Source organism: Pongo abelii, chromosome 3, assembly GCF_028885655.2.
Source record: "Pongo abelii isolate AG06213 chromosome 3, NHGRI_mPonAbe1-v2.0_pri, whole genome shotgun sequence".
NCBI lineage: Eukaryota > Metazoa > Chordata > Mammalia > Primates > Hominidae > Pongo > Pongo abelii.
Window position 1 is genome coordinate 131,931,702 of NC_071988.2, and position 18,635 is coordinate 131,950,336.

The following is an 18,635-nucleotide window of genomic DNA, read 5'->3' on the forward strand; positions in this document are numbered from 1 at the left end:
AGTTGTCCATTGTGCAAAAGATCACAAAGGGTGGCTGCAAGGGTTTAACAGTTAAAGTACGTAAAACATTGGCCAAGCGCGGTGGCTCATGACTGTTATCCCAGCACTTTGGGTGGCCGAGGTGGGCGGATCACCTGAGGTCAGGAGTTCGAGACCATCCTGACCAACATGGAAGAAACCCCATCTCTACTAAATATACAAAAAAAATTAGCCAGGCATGGTGGCGTATGCCTGTAATGCCAGCTACTCAAGAGGCTGAGGCAGGAGAATTGCTTGAACCTGGGAGGCGGAGGTTGCGGTGAGCCGAGATCACGCCATTGCACTCCACTGGGCAACAAGAGTGAAACTCGGTCTCAAAAAAAAAAAAAAAATGTATAACATTATAAAAGGATGCCTGCAATCAGGTAACCATGTATTAACTGTTAGTATCATTGCTCCTGAATGAAGAAAATCTACCCTGCTGTCTAGGTGTGGTGGTTTACACCTGTAATCCTAGCACTTTGGGAGGCTGAGATGGGAGGATCACTTGAGGCCAACAGTTCAAAACCAGCCTGGGCAACATAGCAAGACTCCCATCACTCCAATACAATAAAAAAATTAGTCGGGTGAGGTGGCGCGTGCCTGTAATCCCAGCTACTTGGGAGGCTGAGGCAAGAAGATCGCTTGGACCAAGAAGCGGAGTTTGAGATTACAGTGAAGTATGATTGTGCCACTGCACTCCAGCCTGGGTGACAAGCAAGACCCTGTCTCTATTTAAAAAAGAGAGAGAGAGGCTAGACGCAGTGGCTCATGGCTGTAGTCCCAAAACTTTGGGAGGCCAAGGTGGGCAGATCACTTGAGGCCAGGAGTTCGAGACCAGCCTGGCCAACATGGTGAAACCCCGTCTCTACTAAAAATACAAAAATTAGGCAGGTGTGGTGACAGGTGCCTGTAATCCCAGCTACTCAGAAGGCTGAGGCAGGGGAACTGCTTGAACCCAGGAGGTGGGAGTTGCAGTGAGCTGACAGCCAAGATCATGCCACCGCACTCAGACGGAGACACAGCAAGATTCCGTCTCAAAAAAAAAAAAAAAAAAGAGAGAGAAAAGAAGAAAATGGAGTTATACTTGTTTACTTGTTTCACTTTAAATAGGATTATAGGGCTAGGCGCAGTGGCTCACAAGTGTAATCCCAGCACTTTGGGAGGCCGAGGCAGGCGGATCACAAGGTCAGGAAATCGAGACCATCCTGGCTAACACAGTGAAACCCCGTCTCTACTAAAAATAGAAAAATTAGCCGGGTGTGATGGCGGGCACCTGTAGTCTCAGCTACTCGGGAGGCTGAGGCAGGAGAATGGTGTGAACCCGGGAGGCGGAGCTTGCACTGAGCCGAGATGGTGCCACTGCACTCCAGCCTGGGCAACAGAGCCAGACGCCATCTCAAAAAAAAAAAAAAAAAAAAAAAAAATAGGATTATAAACCTCATGTGTGTTTTGAGGAGATAGATCTCCCTCCCCAAAATATATTTTATCAATAAAACTTTCCTTATATCACAACTAGGAACTCTTCTATAAAAGTTTTAGCAAGAAAAAAACTGAAATATGAATCCCTGTAAATAAAAGTATTACAAAACTATGAGTGATTTTCTAGCAAAACTACTTCCAATCAGCATGTCTAATTTATCTCAGCAAATTTATCTTATCTGAGCAAAGGTAAGTGTAAGTATTTTTTCTCCTGTACTTTTTTTTTGTACAAAGTAAAGGCTTAAAGTTATATCTCAGTAAGTTCACAGTGGGCAACTAACTCAACAAAGGGTTTCCTAGTAATAGGAACCTTAAAACTAAAAGTCGCAAACACTCAATGCAGAAAGAAATCATGATAAATGTATAGGCTTGAACTTAGATGACTGACATGGTCCCAGTCCCAAGCTTTGGGATAACTATTGCACAACCAACTTAAAATTACAAATTCATATTCTTTACTCTTGGGCAATACTTTTTTCGTTTTGTTTTGTTTTGAGACGGAGTCTTACTCTGTTGCCCAGGCTGGAGTGCAATGGTGCAATCTCAGCTCACTGGAACCTCGGCCTCCTGGGTTCAAGCGATTCTCCTGCCTCAGCCTCTGGAGTAGCTGGGATTACAGGCGCCCGCCACCACGCCCAGCTAATTTTTGTAGTTTTAGTAGAAATAGGGTTTCACCATGTTGGCCAGGCTGGTCTCGAACTCCTGACCTCAAGTGATCCACCCGCCTCAGCCTCCCAAAGTGCTGGGATTACAAGTATAAGCCGCCATGCCCGGCCACTTTTTTTTTTTTTTAACTTTTGTGTTTTTTTTGAGACACAGTTTTGCTCTGTTGCCCAAGCTGCATTGCAGTGGCATAATCTCAGCTCACTGCAACCTCCACCTCCGGGTTCATGCCATTCTTGTGTCTCAGCATCCAGAGTAGCTGGGACTACATGCACGTACCACCATGCCCAGCTAATTTTTGTATTTTTTGTAGAGACAGGGTTTCGCCATGTTGACAAGGCTGGTCTCAAACTCCTGACCTCAAGTGATCCGCCTGCCTCGGCCTCCCAAAGTGCTGGCATTATAGGTGTGAGCCACCATGCCCGACCTGTACAGTACTTTTTAAAAAAGCACTCATGTATCTCTAAAATAAATTATTGGAGGGTAAATATAATTAGAGATGCTGGGTTTTTTTAAAGTTCTCAGAAACCTGAATAACTATGCCAACATTTGTACCTGCCTGAATATACATACAATCAAAATCTGGATAAAGCAATGAAGTTATGAGTTTTAACATTACAATATAGCCAAGTCATAGTTTCACTCAGATTACCTAGGGTTATCAACAGAAATGACATACGTGGTACAGGTAACTTTCCCTAAACTCTCCTAAAAAAGATAAATGAAAAGTAAATGGGAGTGGGTGGATGTGAGCTACATAAAGAGTAAAGGGAGGGCTGAGGCAAATTTTGTGGAATGATGTCTGGTTCCTATTAATAAAGGACAGTTTGGCTTACCTGTGTCCATATGTGAAAAATTAAGTTAATCATTAAGACAATGTTTGGTTAACTCATTTCAGAAAATAAAATACTTGGACCTGAAATATTTCAGATCACTTAAGCAAAGATAAATTCCTGAATTGCCAGAATGGTGCCACACTCATTTTACTTTGTTGTCTAAAGACTGATTAGATGGGGGGCTGGACACCTGTAATCCCTCCTACTCAGGAGGCTGAGGCTTGAACCCGGGAAGCAGAGGTTGCAGTGAGCCAAGACTGGGCTCAAAAAAAAGAAAAGAAAAAGAAAACTGATTAGATGGTTATTGTATATCCCCCTAAGTATTTCAAAGCCTCCGTCCCCCTCATAACTCTTCCACTATCTAAGTTGAAAGATTCCTCTGGCCGGGCATGGTGGCTCATAACTGTAATCCCAGCACTTTGGGAGGCCGAGGTAGGTGGATCACCTGAAGTCAGGAGTTTGAGACCAGCCTGACTAACCCGGTGAAAACCCGTTTCTGCTAAATACAAAAAAATTAGCTGGGTGTAGTGGCGCATGCCTGTAAACCCAGCTACTCAGGAGGTTGAGGTAGGAGAATCACTTTAACCCAGGAGGCAGAGGTTGCAGTAAGCCGAGGTGGAACAATTGCACTCCAGCCTGGGCAACAAGGGCAAAACTCCGTCTCAAGAAAAAAAAAAAAAAAAAGAAAGAAAGAAAAAGAAAGATTCTTCTTTCAAGGAAGTATATAAGGCAACTCTTAGATATGGAATAAGCTGACTTTGAAGTTTCCAGCCATTTTTCTTACAAATGCATGCAGAAGGTTACAAGGAAGATTTCAGGAAGAAATTTAAAGCAATCCTCACTAAAGGAAAAACAACAGCCAAATACTATGTCTGCATTTGAAAAGTTTCATTAAGTTCCAATGTTATACACTTTGACACATTTAGAATCATCCTCAAACAAAAAAGCAACAGGCAATCCTCTGAAGATCACAAAATTTTACTTACATCGTGAAAAAGACTTCATGTAAAAATTTTAACCACTAATTATAACTAGTACAAATACACAGATGGATAATATAATCATAAAATATTTTGCATTAAGCTGGCTTTCATCCTTTGGAATCCTAAACAAGAATTGCATGAATATTTATAATTTATTAAAAGATACATGAAAGTTCAGATCAAAGCTCCAGCACAACTTTACATTATTTTCTAGGACCCCACACAGATCACATGTTTTTTCTCTATGTATTTTCTCATTCTTCTCACTCTTAACCTAGTACATATGCCTACATCCCAGTGCTTTCTAAAAATTATTGAATGTCATGTTATGATCCTCACACAAGTTTTAATCCTAAATCAACATGAACTGTGATACCTCAAAATAAACAGCAAGTGACATGAGTACAATAAAGACACACTATATTCCTACAGAACTGACCAAATTTGTTGCTGCAATGTTAATGATGAAATGAAACTCTGGCCTACTCTGTTCCACAGTCACAGATGCACTGTTTTCCAGCCATTTTTCTTACAAATGCATGTAGAAGGTTGCAAGGAAGACTTCAGGAAGCAATTCAAAACAATCCTCACTAAATGAAAAACAACAGCCAAATACTATGTCTGCATTTGAACAGTTTCATTATCATTATGCTGCTATATTTTTTATGCTGCTATATTTGAGTTAAATGCTAACACAGGTTTTTAGTGATTTTTATGTTCTTTAATCATGAAATTGTACATCGTGTTACTTTCCAAACTTCACCTACAAAAAAGGTATAGATGTACAATTCCTTTTAAAATGTTTCACGGCCATTTGCAGTGGCTCAAGCCCATTATCTCAGCACTTTCGGAGGCCGAGGTGGGTGGATTACTTGAGGTCAGGAGTTCAAGACCAGCCTGACCAACACGGTGAATTCCCATCTCTACTAAAAATACAAAAATTAGCTTGGTGTCATGGCAGGCACCTATAATCCCAGCTGCTTGGGAGGTTGAGACATGAGAATCACTGGAACCCGGAGGCAGAGGTTGCAGCGAGCCAAGATTGTGCTCACTGCACTACAGCCTGGGCAACAGAGTGAGACCCTGTCTCAAAAATAAAATAAAATGTTTCACTCTTTTTTTACCTTTGGTAAAAACAAATTTGTGAATAAAAAGGCTTCCTCAGCTAAACAGCATTTAATTCTTAAAATTCCTATACTATCTTACAGACTCTATAATACAGAACACAAAATGTTAAAACAAGTAAACCCTTTTACACTACCAAGGGAGTGAATGGGGAGAAAAGTCAGAAAATATACAAAGCTTTGAAAGGCTGGATGTGTGGAGAATGCCAGGAGGGGGGAGGGTTTCATGAAGTTCTAGGCAAGCCCTTTGAAGACGTCACCTCACATACATAATGTTACAGCAGTCAGCACAGGCCTCCTGCTTTCCTATTGGTGGGCACCGTGTCAGCCGACATCAGAAGATAATCATCATTGGCTAGACAATTACAACTGGAGCAACTAGCATCCACTGCTGTTAGCACAAACCTGGCAGGCTGCTGAAAGAGAAGGCAGAGAGAGCCCAGCTTCCCTTCTCACTCAATGAATTTTATGTCACCTTACCAATCACCTGGTGATTTTGCTCCCTGGCCAGCAGCACTTCTAACTTAAGTCAGCTCTTAGTGAGAAAAACAGGTAAAGGCCAGACATCTCATAAAATAGCAAAATGTCTCTATTTTCAATGTTGTAAAATTGCAAGGACTTTTCAGTGAAAATTAGAATTCAAAACTCCTATTTGGACCTATGAGCAGGCATTTTCCTCTACCTCATGTAATAAACTCTCATTGACCAGATAATATAACCAGACAGGATATTTTTCACTGGACATGTAGTTTCAAGATGAGGTCCAGGATGATTCTACAAGGGAATACACTTATTACTTTGCATTTCAATAGCTATTCTAACCTATTATATATGAAACTTTTTGCTAGCAAAGTAAAAAAAGTCTGCAGTATTTACTTTCATGGCTAGGCCAATGAGTATGAGGTTAATGATTCATTAAAGCAGCAATAAACTTGAAAACTAGCCTCAGTTGAACCCTTTAGGGTTTATACAAATGCTACTCCAAAAGTCGGGCCCCATTCCATTAATAAGTGCTATGGTTAGTAAGTATGGATTATAGGGTATGTTACCATTAATTTGCGCTATGTGGTTAGTAAGTATGGATTATAGCGTATGTTTAATAAAGTATTCTTTTTTTAGGTCCTCTTAAATGATGCTAGTTAGCAAAGACAGCATACTGGCAAAACACTACTCCTGGCCATTCTCACAATTCTTCAAAAGCCAGTGTAGCTCACTTTTGAGAGAGGATGTTTTAATTCTCTAAATTAACAAGTTTTGCCTGTTACTAAGAAGAGATTTATAAGGACAACCACAAATTCCCAAAAGACAGAGTAGAAGCTTCACTATATCATGTTTTTCCTCCAGAAGCTATTTCAAACCATTTTAAGTTAATGAGTCTGAAAAAGGTAAGATTTTATGGTTTCCTCAAGTTCCTCTCTCCTCAAGAGGGTCTAAGCCTTGGTTATGGAGTTCCCTTCTCCTATTAAAAAGGGAATGAAAAGAAAATCTGGTTCAAGACTTTTTGTCCTGCATTAGCTGGATTTTATTAAAAATAAAAACTGAAAGTTTTAATTTGAACTTCCCGGGTTCAAGCAATTCTCCTGCCTCAACCTCCCGAGTGGCTGGGATTACAGGCACCCGCCACCACGCTCGGCTAATTTTTGGTATTTTTAGTAGAGATGGGGTTTCACCATATTGGCCTGGCTGGTCTCGAACTCCTGCCGTCAGGTGATCCACCCATCTCGGCCTCCCAAAGTGCTGGGATTACAGGCACGAGCCACCACACCCGGCTAATAAAATTAAATTTTAAAAAATGTTTAAAGTCTTTTTGGCTGTACAGTTTTTGGGGAGGGAGGAGAGATAAAATTGGGCACCCTGGGATATTGCGAGAAATGCACAAAATCTGGCATTAAAAAAAACATGAAAGTAAGACAATTAGGGCCAGGAAGAGTTGCAGGTAAGGGGTTAACAGCCAGCAGGGTTCTTTGACTGCAATAAGCAATCTAAGAACATAAAATCAACAAAGAAAGCAGAAGCCAGGAAGGGAAAAATCCCAAGATGTGACTCTGCCACGGTATGCAAGTTCTAGCCTGTTAACCTTCGGGTATTAACGAGTAGTGCTGGCAATAAAATGGGCACCAACCACCATTTCAACTCACTGGACATTTTCTCAAGAATGTGCCTTATGCAAAGCACTCTGCTAGGTGCTTTGCAGAATCAAGAGTGGGATGACAAGAACCGTACCCTGAAGAGCTCATGGTCTGTAAGTTAATATCCATGTATATAACAGTAAAGGATATTGCCAGAAGAAAGGTACAGATAAAGAACTAGGAGGAAACAGTGGTCAGAACCTAACAGGAGTAGATACATTGGCACATTTTTGTCACTTTCAGTCCCATGAGGGCTGAGACCTGTCTGGCTCAGTATTGAGTGAATGGAGAGAAGAGGCGGGAAATGGCACCTGGAGCAGGCCTAGGAAGTGGCCTCAAAGAAAAAGCAACAAGTAAATAAGAGGCAGTACCGACTGCAGTGGGGCTAGGAATGGCGGGCGTACAGTGAATGGGGTCAGCCAGCAAAGAGGGAAAGCGGACTCCGGAAGAGCAGGTTAAACCAGGACGCAGCAAGTCAGAGATTCGGCACAGAAGCAAATGCTGAGCACACAGGCTAATGCGGGAGGACTGTGGGCCCGAACAGGCCGTCTGGAGGACATGACAAACATCTGCGAAGAAGACCCGGGCCCGGGGCTAGCCAGCAGCGCGGTTCCGGCGCCCGCCGGCTCCGGCCACCGCCCCCTCCCCGCCTCCAGCACCACCCCCTAAGCGGGAGGAGGAAGTGCATCCAGAGAAGGACCCCGGGCGGTGGGGCTCGAGGGGCCTCGGCTGCCCCGAAACGCCGAGGTCTATCTGCGGTCTCGACCCGCAGTGTCCAACCTCCTTCCGGACCCACCCCTTCACCCCCTGGCCTCAGCGGCCCGGGAGGGCACCAGCTCCGTGCCTATGTGGCTGCTGCACTTCCAGTCCTTCCGAGCGGCCCGCGTCCCCGCCTCTTAGGCTCCGGCTCGGGCCAGACGCGGCCCTTGGGCCCCTAGCCCCCCGCCGCCACCAGCCACGCCGCAGCTCACCCCAAGCAGGCCTGCCCCGCCGGTGCGCGCGGCCCAGGGGGCGGGCTCCGCCCGGCAGCCGCCGCAAATGGCCATTGGGGCCCGGACCAGCCCGCGGGAAGCTGGGAGTGGGCGCGCTCCGGACGGGCAGGAGGAGAAGGAAACGGCGGCCGGGCCTCCAGACACTGGCCGGCGACTCCAGGGGGCTGGAGGACAGGAAGTTGAAACCCCCTTCTCGCAGCTGCGGCCCCGTGGCACCGGCTCCTACTGCACCAACCCGCCCAGGCCACAGGCGCGTCGGCGTTTCTGGTTTCCAGTTGAAGAGGGCAGGCGCGGGGGGGGGGTGGGGGGGGCGCGGGGCACGCGCGCTCGCGCACGCGGAGGGCGGAATCCCCCGGCTCCCGGGAGACCCTGCGGCCCGACTCTCCCGGGTCAAGCCATCCCCCGGGCTGCCGGCCCCTTGCCTAGCTCCGGGGTGCGTTGGGCTTGCACTTTACAGATGGCCAGACCCGAAGTTAAGGGGAGGAGAGTAATGCCTCTGCCACAACCCTTTCTACAAGAAGCGAGATGAGCACACCCTCCTCTGTTAAATATTGCAAGGTGACACTGGATCGCCTCCCACACAGGGATTTTCAAAAGGTCTGGCGGGGGGACTACAGTAAACAAGAAAGGTGTTTTCCCTGATTATTAGTTTTCTAGGGAAGAGCCCCTAAGGACTCTGCAGACCGAGGGGCTTTTAATCTGTGTGCCTGAACTCCAATCAGCAGCTACGCACAGAATTATAAGTGAGTGTGTCCAAAAGGCGTTTCCGTAAAACAGAAACTTAATAATGGCGTGGCTCCACTCGCTCGGGTTCATTCATTTATTACTGTTTTCATTGTCCCCTCCTCCCTCCCACCCGGTCTCTCTATGAAACCGGAAAGGGATCCGCGTGGGGAAAGGGGTACTAAAAAGGGGGCATCCGGCTGAGGAGCGGCAGACAGAGGAGGACGGTGAAGTAGGAGCGCTGCAAGGAGAAAGGAAGGACACGAGGGATGGGGAGACAGCGAGGACCAGGGCCAAGGGCGGCGGGCGGGAGAGGGTTAAAGGGAACAGGAGACAAGGTCCTCCCTCCACTGCCTTTCACACTCCGGTTGCGGGAGAGGCCAAGCGAGAAAACCCAAATCTAGATGAAAACCGGGGGAGGGGAGGGGAGCACAGGTAGGCGATCTGGACTGTGGCATCTCTCCCGCCTTCCCTGTCGCGCAGACATCACCCTGTGCACACACATATGTTCTGTGTTATATAATCTATATAAAAGATGCCTGTGTAGCCGCGGTTCACACAGGGGCACCCACAGACCTCGCGCTTCGTGTACCCCCCCAGCGTCTCCTGCACCCGGGAGACCCGAGAACTCAGCGATCGGCTGGCTGCCCGCGATTCATCGCTCCATTCACGCCCAGGCAGGGAATACCGACATTAAGGCACTCCGGGAAGACGCGCAGGGCTCCCGGGAACAGTATCAGGCGAAAGCATCACGTACCAGTTTTCCTGCATCCATTGGATGGCTTCATTCTCGTTGAACTGCTTTTCGAATTCATATTCTTGTAAAGTCAACACTGACATGTTCATTGGGGCTGATCTTCGGAGTCGCTACGTGTTCTCTATACAAAATAAAATAATCTGTAAAGCGCTTGATTTCGAGTGTTCTCCTGTCTGCTTCCCCCACCCACCCCCCTAGGTCTTCCCCACGCCGCTCGGTCTCCAGCGGTCGTCTCTCTCCCAGCCTCTCAGCTACATCCAGGGCTGAGCATTGCCTGAGCCTCCGCTCCCAGCTCCTCTCTCTGGGGCTCTCCTCCTCCCGGCGTCCGCATCCACCGTAGGAGGAAATGAATGCCTTGCGGTCTTAGTGCCCGCACGTTTGTCCATCACCCTTTTTACTCGTCTACAGGGAAATCTCCTCCCCCTCGTGCGATCTGAGAAATTAACCCTTGGCGAGGGAGTGTGCGAAAGAGCGCGACCTCTCCCCGCCCGGGGGGACAGTTTTGTTTACGGCGAAGGTGGTTGGAGGAGTGGGGGAAGGGCGCAGAAAGAGAGGAAGTGGCCTGGAGGTCATCCAGATCCCCGAAGCCCAACCTCGTGGGCCGCCTTGCTTTGAATGAAGTTTCAGCGTGCAGGGCGCATCCCCGCGGCGCGTGGACCCGAGAGCTTGGCGAGTAAACGATTGGGAAATAGTAAAACCTGCCAGCTCTCTTGCAAGAGAACTCCGGGCAAATTTGCGTTGAGATCACCAGTGAAGGGAATGCGCTTCCCACCTCCTCGCCCTACCTCTGGGACCACCCCCACCCCTACCCCCACCCGGGAGCTCTGGCTTAGATTCACGCTAACCCAGGCCCTGCGGACGGCAGAGCTCCTTAATCTCGTACAGACAGGGGATGCTGAGTGTGAGGATAGTGGATAGGCGAGAGAGGCTAGTAGCCGGAAGTGGAAGAAAGGGCTGGGTTAGGTGGAGGGTTTAAGTACCGGGAAGGGGGGGATTAATGAGCAGAGGCAGAGTGGGGAAGGAAGCTGACAGGAGAACAGGACCGACTGGCCAAATGCAAAAACTTTATTTGCATGCATGAGAAATTTGGCTTTACTTGCTGTACTTGTAGGTAGAAGAGAATGTGAGGAGAGGGCTGAATGTACTGTTGACCCCTACTGAGCCCTCAGCCTCCAAGAAGAAAAACTATTTTCTATTCCATCCATCCCTCCACTCATTTCCCCCAAGAATTTGGAAAAATGAAATATGAGACATGGAAGTATCTAATGATGTAATTGTAAACTTTACAAAATAATAAGGAACCCTGCTTTTAAAAATTAGGTGGGTATTAGGACCAGAAAGAAAATTCCCCTTCTGAGAACAACCCCCCACCTCCCCAGTAGTCCAAAAAGGGTACTTTCATTCAATTTAGATGCCTCTAACCCACAAAAAGTGGGAACTGGGAGAAAAATTTTTAAAGAAGGAGGAAGGGACAGGCCGTGGTGGTGGCTCACAGCAGTAATCCCAGCACTTTGGGAGGCCGAGGTGGGCGGATCACCTGAGGTCAGGAGTTCAAAACAGCCTGGCCAACATGGTGAAACTCCGTCTGTACTAAAACTATAAAAATCAGGCAGGCGTGGTGGTGGGCACCTGTAACCTCAGCTACTCGGGAGGCTGAGGCAGGAGAATCGCTTGAACTGGGGAGGTGGAGGTTGCAGTGAGCCAAAATTGTGCCACTGCACTCCAGCCTGGGCGACAGAGGGAGACTCTGTCTCCAAAAAAAAAAAAAAAAGAGGAAGCTTTAATGAGAAAATAAAGAAATAATTTTTAAAATCCAGTACAATATATAGATTAAAGGGCTAGCCTAGTTGATTAGCAAATTAATGTATACATTGACACTACCAAAGATTCTGTGTAGGGACTGTCCTCATCTCCCCCATTAAGGGTTGTCTTTCTTTTTTCTTTTTCTTTCTATTTTTTTTTTTTTTTTTGAGATGGAGGAGTCTCGCCCTGTTGCCCAGGCTGGAGTGCAGTGGTGCAAACTCGGCTTACTGCAACCTCCGCCTCCCAGGTTCAAATGATTCTCTTGCCTCAGCCTCCCCAGTAGCTGCGATCATAGGCAAGCACCACCACGCCCGCCTAATTTTTGTATTTTTAGTAGAGATGGGGTTTCACCATGTTGGCCAGGCTGGCTGTGATCCACCCGTCTCAGCCTCCCAAAGTGCTGGGATTACAGGTGTGAGCCACCATGCCCACCCAAGGGTTGTCTTTCTAGAGACCTCTACAGTGCAAGTCTACATCACTTTGAAGTAAGGCCCAGGCCAAAACTCTTGGCAAGATTGGGCTGGAAGATGGGTGTGGCCAGATGAGAGAGAACCATTTTAGCACAGTGCCTGAGCCTGTGAATAATCAATAAATATTTGTAAAGTGAATGATTCATCAAATAAATTAAATAAGGTAGGAAGTGAGAAAGGGATCAAGACAGAAAATCCACTTTGGGTGGCTGAGGCGAGACAATTGCTAAGAGACAAGACTGGGCAACATAGTGAGGCCCCATCTCTACAAAAAATTAAAAATTAGCCAGGTGTGGTGGTACATGCCTGTAATCCCCGTTACTCTGGAGGCTGAGGTGGGAGGATGGCTTGAGCCTGGGAGGTCAAGGCTTCAGTGAGCCATGATCATACTACTGCAGTCTGGCTTGGGTGACAGAGTGAGACCTTATCTCAAAAACAAACAAGCACTGTCAGTGACTTTGAAAACTGGTGACTCTATATGGAAAGCAATTTGGCAGCCTATATGATAATTTTATTTATTTATTAGAGATGGGGCCTTGTTATGTTGTCCAGCCTGGACTGGAACACCCATCTCAGCCTCCCTGGATGCCTAGCTAGGACTATAGGCACCCAGCATATATCACAATTTTAAATCCACACCATTAATTCACCAGAATTTTTTTTTTTTTTTGAGATGGAGTCTCCTTCTGTCACCCAGGCTGGAGTGCAGTGGCGCGATCTCGGCTCACTGCAACCTTCGCCTCCTGGGATCAAGTGATTCTCCTGTCTCAGCCTTCCAAGTAGCTGGGATTACAGGAATGTGCTACCATGCCTGGCTAATTTTTGTATTTTAGTACAGACAGGGTTTCACCATGTTGGCCAGGATGGTCTTGAACCCCTGACATCAGGTGATCTGCCTGCCTCAGTCTCCCAAAGTGCTAGGATTATAGGCGTGAGCCATCGCACTTGGCCTACCAGATATATTTTGAGTACATACTCATCTGAGCTCTTGGGACTCACAAATGAGACAAACAGGGCTCTTGCGCACTTGGAGCTTACATTCCAGAAGGGAAGACAAAATAATTTCTTAGAGAATGAAATGCTAGGTTTACAACTTAACAGCATGACATGAAGGCCTGGGAGTGCTCATTTAAACCCGGAAGGCTTCAGGGAGGACTTTGAGTTGAGACCCCACTGGCAAAGAGCCAGCCACCTCTTGCAGAAGTGTTACAAAGAAGATGAGCAAGTACAAAGGCTCCTAGGTAAAGAATAAATTTGCAGGATTGAGGACAAAAGGCTGGTGTGGCTTCAGGCCATCACTAAGGAGTAATTGAAAGAAACAGGTTGAAGAGACAGGCAGGGGTCAGATCTTGGCCACAGGTAAATCAAGATAAGGTGTTTAGATTTTATTCTCAACTGCAGTGGAGTGGAAGAGGATAAAAGAATGTTAAACCGAATAATAGCATGATAATTCCTAGTAAATTCACTGCTATGGATATACTCACGGAAACATTCCGGATATATGTCTAAGATATTCAGCACTGGGCTGGCATTACGCTTGTAATCCCAGCACTTTGGGAAGGCGAGGTGGGCTGATTGCTGGAGCCCAGGAGTTCAAGCCCAGCCTGGGCAAGATGGCGAAAACCTGTGTCTGCAAAAAAAAATACAAAAACATTAGCTGAGCATGGTGGCATGTGTCTATATTCCCAGCTACTCAGCAGGCTGAAGTGGGAAGATCACCTGAGCCTGGGGAGGTCAAGGCTGGAGTGAGCCGTGATTGCGCCACTGCACTCCAGCCCGAATGACAGAGACCTCGTCTCAAAAAATGACAACAACAACAAAGAAAACCCCCACAAATATATTCAGCACTGTTTATAATAAAACACTGAAAGTAATAGTTTAAGGGATAATTGGAAGGACAGCTGAGAAAGGAATGAAGTCAATAGACGCAAGTTAAGGCAAGCTGATTCATTGTCAGTCCTGCTGGGCTACCTCTTGACAAAAGCAGAGGAGGCAGCCCCGCTTACAGGCTATATAGCAAGGTTTCATAGGGCATAGAACTGGGTCAGGGTGAAGGAAAAAGAAAAGGCCAGGTGGTAGGGGATCCTTTGTGCCAGGTGTCTGACCGCTTCCTGGAGATGTTTTTCTTGCCAGTTCTGTTGTGTAAGGTAGACTTCTTGACCGCATCCTGGAACAGCTGGCCTCAGGTCCAACAGTTACAGGTGGGGCTTTGGGGTTTAGGTCTATGAGAGGGGGAAACAGTCCAGTTGGGTGGACCCTAACATTCCAGCCTTTTAACAGATGATAGAGAAGGTGCGTTGATTTCATCAGACTGCTTCAAGCTGAGAGGGGTCAGTGGCTAGGGGAAATGCTGGAAGGTGGAGGTTGGCTTTGGTTTTGAAAATGTTGATACTCCCGGAGTAACATCATGTCCTGTATGGTTCCACGGGCAAAGGCTCAGATATGATTCTGCAAAAACTGGGTGAAGAGGCGTATTAGGCAAGGCCCTAAGATTAGGAGGAGAAAAAGGATTATAGCAGGTCCAAGGAGAGAGGGTAGCCAGGGGGCCCAGGTGCTGAGAGATCAAGAGGGCCACATAGAGGAGCTGCTTTCCCTGATCTTTTGGGCTCTATCTTTGAGATTCTGTTTGTTTGTTTGTTTTTTACTGCATCCTAACTAAGCCTGCCTGGTTAAAATAAAAGCAGCATTCTTCATCTGGGAAAATGCAGAATCCTCCTTTGTCGGCGGTAAGTAGGTTGAGACCTCTGTGATTTTGTAAGGCAACTGCCGCTAGGGAGTCCAGCTGAGCTTGTAAGGTGGATATGGAAGTTGCAAAGTTGTCCATACCATCTGAGAGGTCTTTTGATAAGGTTGTATGGTAATAAGAGGAGGTTGCGATTCCTGCTATCCCTGTGCCTGCAGCCACTGTGATGCCTAGGTCTACAAATAGTGGGATAAGTTGTATGGCCTGGTGCCTGCGGTGTGAGATTTGAGTATTTAGGGTTTGGAGGGGCAGATTTTCTCCTGGAGCTATGTCTATTTTAGGGCTGAGAAAGACCAGTGTACAGATGCCTGTACAGTTGGTGGGTAGACAGAGGCAGGTGGAGGTGCTAGAAAGAACATAGAATATAGAATATGGAAAGAATATACCTTGGCTAGGGAGGCAGAATTGGGAATGTATGGCAAAAAGGGGGTGTAAAACGTTGTTCTCTGAGCACCAGGCATGGAGGTAGATGTCTTGACTGCATCCTGGAACAGCTGGCCTCTGGTCAGACAGTTACAGGAAGGTTTAGGGTAGTGGGTTTTACTTTTGGCCTTTGAGACTTAGGTCTATGGGAGGGGTAAACAGTCAGGTTGGATGGACCCTAACAAATAGGAGGCTGATTAAATAAATGGTGACACACCCTTATAATTGAATAGTATAAAGTCTTTAAAAAAAAGGCTCTGTAGGTTGCAACATCAAAAGAGATTTCTGATAAATGTTTAAGGAAAATGAAAAAGCAAGGCACAGGACATTGTGTATATAGTGTCGCATTAAGAAAAAACATCTCTCGTTGTAGTGGTCGGGGAGGAAAAAAAGAGGAAAACATGTAAGGCCGGTTGCGGTGGCTCACACCTGTAATGCCAGTCATTTGGGAGGCTGGGGAAGGAGTTTGAGACTTCCTAGGCAACATAGTGAAACCCTGTCTCTACAAACAGAAAATAATAATAATAATAATTTTTTAAAAATCATTAGCCAAGTGTGGTGGCCAAGCCTGTGGTCCTAGCCATGTTAGTGTTACTGCACTCCAGCCTAAGGCAACAGAGCAAGACACCAGCTAAAAAAAAAAAAAAAAAAAAGAAAGAAAAGAAAAGAGAAACATCTACACTGTACTTTTTTTTTTTCTGGAAAGATAAAAACAAGAATTAATTGGTGATGTATACATTGAGAAAAGACCTGAGAGCAAACAAAAGAGGGTTTCTGTACTTTATTTTTCTGTAGTGCTAGAATTTTCTTACCATGAACTTGATTTCATTTAAAAAAAAAAAAAAGAAAAAAAATCAACAGGAATACCTGAGCTGTGAAATAATGAGTCACTTTTCTATTTGTAATTTTCTATACTGAACAACTTAACATGTAACATAATATTAGAAGCTAAACATATAAAATGGTGATTTTTCTAGACTTATTTTCAATTACAAGACATACAGTAAGGTTAGGAAAGATGGGAGGGAATGTTGGGAGGGTGCCCAGCAACACCACTAAGAATTTTTATGAAAAGATTTATTGTGTGTGTTTCTAACCATAACTAGATAGGTAGCTAATACTGAATATAAATAACTGGGGCTCAACAAGTAACAGTTAATTTATATTTGGTAGTAAAATTTTAAAAATTTGGGAGGCCGAGGTGGGCGGATCATAAGGTCAGGAGTTTGAGACTAGCCTGGCCAACATAGTGAAACCCCGTTTCTACTAAAAATACAAAAAATCAGCCGGGCGTGGTGGCAGGCGCCTGTAATCCCAGCTACTTGGGAGGCTGAGGAAGGAGAATCGCTTGAACCCGGGGGGCAGAGGTTGCAGTGAGCTGAGATGGCGCCACTGCACTCTAGTCTGAGCGACAGTGCTAGACTCTGTCTCGAGAAAAAAAAAAAAAAAAAATTTAAGCCAGAAGAGAAGGAGGAGTATTTGAAAGACAGAAAGATTTACTGCAAAGATGACTACTAAACAAAGCATACAGATTTTAGTCTTGGCTCTTTTACAGACAGCTATCTGACTTTAGGGAAAGTAAATTGATCCTTTAATTTTCTTTTCTTTTCTTTTTTTTTTGTTTTTGTTTGTTTTTTGAGACAGTCTAGCTTTGTTGCCCAGGCTGGATGGAGTGCGGTGGTGTAATCATGGCCCACCTCATGCTTGAACTCCTGGGCTCAAGTGAACCTCTTGCCTCAACTTCCCAAGTAGCTGGGACTACCCACCACCAAGCCCTGCTAATTTTTTAAAATGTTTTGTAGAAATGAGGTCTCGCCATGTTGCCCAGGCTGCTCTCAAACTCCTGAGCTCAAGAGATCCTCCCGCCTCAGTCTCCCAAAGTGGTGGAATTACAAGGCTTGAGCCACCTCACCCAGCCTAATTTTCTTTCTATATATAAAATAACCAGTACTACGCTGGAGGATCTTCATACCAGCCCCCAATTTTTGTGACATACAAATATGTTAAAATACTCATACATTGTTTTCGGAAACTTCTAACACTAATCTGCTTTTCCAGGCCTCTTTCCTTAGGCCGACTCCAACCAAGCTGAACCACTTGATGTCATCTGACCACCTCAAACTTTGCTATCTCTGCTGCATTTCTCCAGTAGTTCCCTCTGTTTGGAATATCAATATCCTCCCCTCCTAACCCCACCTGTCCCATTCCTACCTGTCAAAATCAGTCCACTCTTTGGATACTTACAAACTACTTCCTACTTAAAGCCTTCCTTGTTCACAGAGATGATTTCTCTTTCTTGTCTCCTAACCTCTTGAAGTCCTTGTTATCAAAGCTTTTAGAAACCTCAGGCTCTTAGCTCATCATCCTCTCCCATGTAGGAAATTAAAAATCCCTTGATCACAGGAACGATGACTTCCTGAAGCCAAAGTTTCTTAGGGTGCCATAACAATTACCACAAACTTGATCAAACTTGATGGCTTAAAAATAACAAAAAATGTATTCTCATGTCATTCTGGAGGCTAGAAGTCCAAAATCCAGGTGTCAGGAAAAAAATAATCAAAATACTGCTGATCAGTTTAGGGAGAAAAAAAAATCAAGATGTCTGCAGAGTTGGCTTCTGGAGGCTCTGAGGAAGAAATTGTCCCATACTGCTCTCCTAGCTTCTGGTGGTTGCTGGCAAACTGTGGCATTCCTTGGCTTGTAGACACATTACTCCAATTTCTGCCTCCATCTTCACATCACCCTCTTCTCTCTGTCTTTGTGTCTTCTGTTTCTTATAAACTCACTTTCATTGGATTTAGGATCCACCCTAATCTAGTATCATCTCATTTAGATCCTTATCTTTATTATATCTGTAAAGACCCTTATTCCAAATAAGGTCCCATTCTGATGTTCCAGGTGGACATGAATTTGGAGGAAGGGACACTATTCAATCTCCTGACCATGGCTCCCCAGCAGCCTTCCTCCCATGACACCTGCTTGTATGTTTTCTATCATCATTCCAAATTACAGATGTGAAGCTGAAGCACACTGATGTTAAGTAGTCAGCCCAAGAGCTCTCAATTCTTTAGTTGTAAAGTCAAAATCTAAATCCAGATACTCTGGATCCATCTTCTTAACCACCACAGTTGAGTCCTCCTCCCACTCGCAGGCCAGAGAGTGTGTATTTTTAGTCAAAAAGAGACATTTCTTCTCAACTTTAGACCATAGAACAGAATGAATCCAATTGATGTAATTTACCTTTTTTCGTCTTCATCACCTCTTCTTACTCTCAGGGAACATTGACCAACTGAATACTTATAAAGAGCTTTTCTTTATTAACTTACATGGGGATGGAAAATGCGTCTCTTTTGCCCTGAACTAGTTTTAATATTTGATTCTAACTCTGGAAACAAAACCTACAAAGTAGGCTTATTAGAAGCTGCAAAAATTGTACTAGAGAATAAGATATTTTCTTATTCTCTAGATAAGAGATAGAGTATTGATGTC

The 18,635-nt window shown here is 45.3% G+C and overlaps 1 protein-coding gene across 5 annotated transcripts in view; it reads right to left on the reverse strand.

The window, feature by feature from the left end:
• ELOVL6 (ELOVL fatty acid elongase 6) overlaps positions 1-10,628 on the reverse strand; it is a 150,156-nt gene extending 139,528 nt beyond the window's left edge. Inside the window, exons 1-2 of one of the 5 annotated variants that reach the window (XM_054554320.2) lie at positions 10,553-10,628; positions 9,708-9,828 (exon numbers count right to left, since the gene is read on the reverse strand). In XM_054554320.2, coding sequence (XP_054410295.1) covers positions 9,708-9,796 — 89 coding nt within the window. In that variant the 5' untranslated portion in view covers positions 9,797-9,828; positions 10,553-10,628. Of the gene's footprint in view, positions 1-8,206; positions 8,518-9,707; positions 9,829-9,981; positions 10,228-10,300; positions 10,432-10,552 lie in introns of those variants that run through there. The other 4 variants (XM_024246283.3, XM_009240260.4, XM_063723577.1 and 1 more) reach the window with 4 other exon arrangements.
• Positions 10,629-18,635: the final 8,007 nt, after the last annotated feature.